The sequence below is a fragment of the Pagrus major genome, chromosome 19 (assembly GCF_040436345.1).
Source record: "Pagrus major chromosome 19, Pma_NU_1.0".
Classification (NCBI taxonomy): Eukaryota; Metazoa; Chordata; class Actinopteri; order Spariformes; family Sparidae; genus Pagrus; species Pagrus major.
Window position 1 is genome coordinate 882,572 of NC_133233.1, and position 5,820 is coordinate 888,391.

Consider the following 5,820-nt stretch of genomic DNA (forward strand, 5'->3'; position numbering starts at 1 on the left):
AGTACAACAGGTAACTTTTGCGAACAGAGGCAATGTAATTTGGCAATGTAAAATATTAAAATGAAATGTCACTGTAGTGCAAAGCACTGCTTTCCTTTTCACTATTCTTAAATAACACAAAATCTAAACATGCTGCTATTTCAGTAAAAAACTTCAAGTACAACAGGTAACTTTTGCAAACATATAAACACAAATGACTTAAAATGGAGTGCAAAATCAACAATCAACTTTAGAGACTTAGACTGAACACAAGACTGTAAACAAAGCTTTAGTGCAGATAAGTGGCACTTCACTTTTGCCACCTATGCCAGACAGTATTTCAAGTCCAATAGCTTTCTTTTCTGTAAACAAAGATCAACAATTAAAGTGTCTGTGTGTATGTCAAGCACAAAAACAAACACTGAGAATTCAATGTACACAGGTTTACGGCAGATTTTTAGCCAAGAAAACAAGCCTGTCCACGTTCTCTGGCTTTAGTGCAGCCCGGTGGCACGTAACAATGTTGCCACCCGTACTAAATGCCCTCTCTGATGGGGCACTGGTAGCTGGAATGCACAAGTATTTCCGAGCCAAGCTTGCCACTCTTGGGAAATTAGCCTGGTGCAGCTTCCACCACTCTAATGGGTCAGCCTCTCCATCCACATCCAGTGCCTGCAGGTAACTTTGTAGCTCTACCTCAATGGCATCTCTGTCAGGGAGAGCAGCTGGGCTAGGACGGGGTGCCTTTTTGAAAAAGCTGCCCAGACTGCGCTTAACCTTTCTGGGCACTTCAACTTCTTCAGCAGCTCCTGCGCTGGCATGTGGTGGTGAATCGGTGGAGGAGGATGCAGCTTGAGTCCGTCTTTCCAGAAGGGCTTGAATTTCTGCCACAGCTTTAGTTTTGATGTAATCTTTTCGGTTGTCGGCTATGTATGATGCTTTGAACCGTGGGTCGACAAAGGATGCCATATCCAGCAGGTCATCTGTAGCAGCATCTGAGTACTTCTCATTTAAATACTGGAGAATGGCCCCCTTCATCTGCTTAGTCAGCTCTGTGTCATCCTCATCTGGAGACAGAACACTGTTGTTCAAAAGATGGAGCACAGGTTTGAGATAGGACACACTAACATACTCTTCACCAGAGAGGGCATCTGTGAATTCCATCAGTGGACTGAGGGCCCTGTTCACTGACTCCAAGACATCCAGGTCCTGCCAAGTAGGTACCAGGTGCCTGACTTTTTTATCCGCCTTTAGGACCTGTGATATGGCTTTCTCCTGCTGTAACACTCGCTGAATCATTTGTTGTCGTGAGCCCCATCTTGTTGGCGTCTCTGTGATGAGGCGGTGAGGAGGCAGGTTTAACTCAGCCTGGGCTTTGGCCATCGCTTTTCTTCTTTTATTAGTGTAAGAAAATGCACTCACAATTTTCTTACATACACCAACTGCACGCTCAATCCGGTGATCTTTCACACTCGCCTCTGGTAACAAAATTGAAAAAAGATATTATTCATCTAGCTTCATTAACAAAACACTTGACAATTCTACTGTAGGCTTACATCAAAACATGGGCTTAAATACAAGCATAGTGTAATACCAGATAAAACATTATCCAGACAATTGCATGATGAAAAAGTTTGACATCTATATTGCCAGAGAAAATGGTTAAGGACATGAGAGTTGATAGGCTACTCATGCTGTCAAATCTATGGTAGCCTATCTATTATTTATTTATAGGACAGGAGATATAATAGGATTTAGCTTTACCAGTGTCCATTGTATAAAGCAAAATACTTTTGTTAAGCTTGCTATTATTAATCTATTAAAAAAATATATAAGCTTACCGATGGCAAGGTGAAGTCTGTGACCGAAGCACTGAAGGCGTGTCCAGTCGTTCAATCCCACTGCTTTAACAACATTGGCGCCGTTGTCAGTGGTGATGCAGACCATTAGCTCTTCATCAAGTCCCCATGACTCCAGAGATTCGCGTAGCCCCTGGGCAATCAACTCTCCCGTATGGTCGTCAGGGAAATATGAGGTTTGCAAGCATTTGCTGCACAACTTCCACTCATCGTCGATAAAGTGGATTGTGAGGCTAATGTAAGGGTCCATGGTGCGACTCGACCACAAGTCTGTGGTGGTCGCATAGTGTTTAATCTCACGGAGCTCCGTTTCCACTTGATCGCGGACCTCGCCATGCAGTTTGGGGATTTCTACTTCACTAAAGTACTTGCGGCTTGGTACCACGTATCGTGAATCAAGCGTACTGATCATGCCTACAAAGCCGCTTCTCTCCACAGTCTGAAAAGGCACCATGTCTTTGCACAGGTGTATTGCTATAGATTTTGTAATGTCAATCCACCGCTGGCTTTTTTTATCATATGGCATGCCTTTTAAAAATGCCTGGGCGATAGAGACCTGTCGGTGTGTAGAGCCAGCTTTGTTCTTCCCACTCGAAGACTCACTTGGCGTTTGTGTAGCTTTACGCATTCTTTGGCTTTCCTCATATTCGACAACGTGTTTTGTTTTCAGGTGGTAGAACATATTGCTTGTATTACCTTTCTTTGCGATCACTGTCACCCGGCATATTTTGCAGATTATGTTTTTCTGCTCACTATCCGACACCTTGAATCCAAACCATGACCATATTATAGACGTCGCACCGGTCTTTTTGACGAGCTCCTCCTCCTCCACACTTTCACCGCTAGTAGCCATTTTCCTTCTCACACGTTCACGTTCTAATAAGGGTGACGCATTTTGATGACGTAATGACCTATCGCGATAGGCAGGTATAGTAAAAATCTCTATCTTTGGCCAAATTTATATCGCATACCGTTTATACCGTTTATACCGCCCACCCCTAGGGGAGGGTCTGCTATTCATTCCCTGCAATGTCTGTCAAGCAGATCATTCATGGGGAAATGAATACAATGAGATAGAGCCTGATGCAAAGCTTGCTTCAGTCATGCTAAAATTATTTATGCTCTGCTTTAGTTGTGCAAAATGTTTGTGCCAAAAAAAAAAATATTGAACTCAATCTAGACTTATCTGACTGAAATGTTTTGATCATGTAATCAGCATTAATTGATTGTTCATATTAACTTAACTAGAATGAACTATCCTTTAGAAGGTGGCAGCGATGCAAATCCCATGGAGTTTCCTCCAAATGAGACCAACTCAGGTCTGTACACAGGCTTGTATTGTAGTGGGAGACTACTTTTCTTATCTTTCCAATTAATGCACTATCTGACTCTGAAAATCCGCTCAAGGTTGAAGTCCAAAAAATCAAAGGCAAAGCAGCAGGTCCTCAGTCCAAAAGGTGTTTATTTCCAAAAACAGAAAATATATATCCGTGAGCTACCCCGGGGCAACTGAGATCTCTCGCCGATTCTCCCCATTTTATACCTGTGGTCCAGGGTCCCCACGCCCCTATGGACCATCCTTTTACCTTTATGATCATCCTGGGTTTGTCACTTATTATTCTCATTCTTGGATGTGCTCTGAAGAACCTACAAATGTCTTACTCAGGCCCCTTCTGTGGCCTTGGGTGAACTGTGGCAGCACCTGTTGCTCATTTAAATGGTGCATCAAACATTGGTCTTTTATCAGCCTCAAGCTCAATTAGAGCACAGTTGGGACTGCAAGGGATATTAAAAAATCTAATCACATGCATGATCATGACCCAGTTTCTCATTTGCCACTACAGTCCCCCCTTTGGTCCTTAAAAAAAAAGGACCAATACTTCCACTAATGACCCGGGAGAGCTCACACAAGTCAACACAATACAAACAATAGCATGAATTTAATGTAAATAAAACATAGTATATATGGTTTCAAACGATATAAATGCAACTCCAACCTACAAGACTGACAATGAGTATCAACCCATAGGGAAGTGCTTCAACTATCAAGAGGATAGTTGAGAGTTTTCCCTGAGCCATCTTCTGGACCGGCCCTCAAACAGATGACCCAGTGATATTCATTAACAGATTTCTATTCTGACCTGGCAACATGATGGGGGAAACATCCTCTCCAATTTAGCTGTTTCTGAGAGGTAAAGGCCCCATCATGTGGCCCACTGTTCAAACTGACCTGTCCTTTTGGTGCTACATACAACACAGAAGAACTTCAAAATGAAATGGCGAAACACTTTAAACTCAATGGTAAATTAGAGATAAAAATGATGATAAAACACATTACACATGCTTAATAAACACATTTAAGTCCATGACATTAAATGGGTACACATTCTTGTGGCGGTAATCCACCTTAAGTCAACACAAGTAAACACTAGATCAACAGTTATTAGATCATCGTCATGAGATACTCATATTGTCTTTTTGTTTTTGTTGAGATTTTTCAAAAATACTTTTTTTGCCTGTTTCCATAGTAAGATAGAGAAACTATAGTCTAAGAATAGAGCAGGACTTTAAAAAAAAACACGGCTGGGTAATTTGCATGGACAGTTTACCATTCGTGGATGGATTAAAACTACATGGTTAACATATAATCTACTAATACTACATTGTGAATCATATTTAATACCACAAAGTGTAATCATCTAGAACTACATGTGCTTTATTTCATGCATAATTAATAACTTGTGCACATATGATTATATTAAAGTGATTAAGAGTAATATATATATATAGGTGACAATCACTTTGTCAACATTGTTTTTAACAACCTTTGCAACCTTTGTCTATCATCTCAACATTGGTTTTGTCAACCTATGTCTATGTACCACTTATGGAGATTAACCTCCTTATATATATATATTTTTTTTTTATTATTGTTTTCCAAAAAACTAACATTCCACCAGTGCCCCTATGAACTTACTGGTTTCCTGTAAACCACACTGGTTTAAAACCTTTCTCGTGCTTGTTACGGCACTCAGCTTTCTGACGTTACCTTCACAGATGAGTGCCCTCTTACCTTTATCAAACACTCATTTCATCATAACTACACATTTACAACAAGTGATCCCACATAACTGTATTGAATCCAAAGGATCGTCGTACAATTGCTGGAGCTCCATTTATAAACCTGTCAAACTCTCTCTCTCTTGCACGGTAGTTTCCATTTTGATACCTCACCCTTCTTCCTGGGGAATGTAGGTACCGATGGCTACCTCTGTCCTGCTGTCTCCACCTGGGTTTCTCCACTCATGGGCGTAGGTTTCTATATAGATGGTCGTGACATGTCACAACCAATGTTCGAGGATTGCAAAATAGTCACTACCAATATTTGTCTGCTGCTGAGCCAGTAGTAACGTTAGTGAGTGGTAGTAGTGAGCATCTTCCAAACTGTGTCCGCTACTTGAAATGGATAAGAGGAAGAAACAGCTGAGAAACAGCGATTAAAAAGTTGAAGTCTCTGGAGGTGGAGGCTGCTAAATGTGCGAAGTTGACGGAGCTTTTTGGTGCCGGGACCAGTGACACCGACCCGCCAGCAGCCACAGGTGCTGCTGCGCCGGGAGACGAGGGAGGAGGACCTGACGATGATGAGCGAGTGGAGGCAGACAGGGTCAGTAACGTCAGCCTGGGGCTGGCTCGGCTAAATGTTTGAGACATGTCCAAAACAAAGTAAAAAAACGTTTTTACATTGAATGTGATGCGACCTCACTAACTGCATACTGATGAACGCAGCTGCCGCTAATGCTAACGTAGCTGCCGCTAATGCTAACGCAGCTGCCGCTAATGCTAACGTAGCTCCTCAGGGACTGAAGTCGTTATTTTCTAACTTTGACAATCTAACATGTGGCAGCACATCAGCCCAGAGTTAAAGGGCTGTGACTGTTGGTAGTTGTGGTTGATTTTGTTCAAATACGCCGAATTGTGATAT

General features: G+C 42.0%; 1 protein-coding gene across 1 annotated transcript in view; it reads right to left on the reverse strand.

The window, feature by feature from the left end:
• Positions 1 to 423: 423 nt before the first annotated feature.
• Positions 424 to 5,820, reverse strand: part of LOC141014906 (E3 SUMO-protein ligase ZBED1-like) — a 14,034-nt gene continuing 8,637 nt past the window's right edge. Inside the window, exons 4-5 of the mRNA XM_073488848.1 lie at positions 1,821 to 2,277; positions 424 to 1,457 (exon numbers count right to left, since the gene is read on the reverse strand). Coding sequence (XP_073344949.1) covers positions 424 to 1,457; positions 1,821 to 2,277 — 1,491 coding nt within the window. The remainder of the gene's footprint in view (positions 1,458 to 1,820; positions 2,278 to 5,820) is intronic.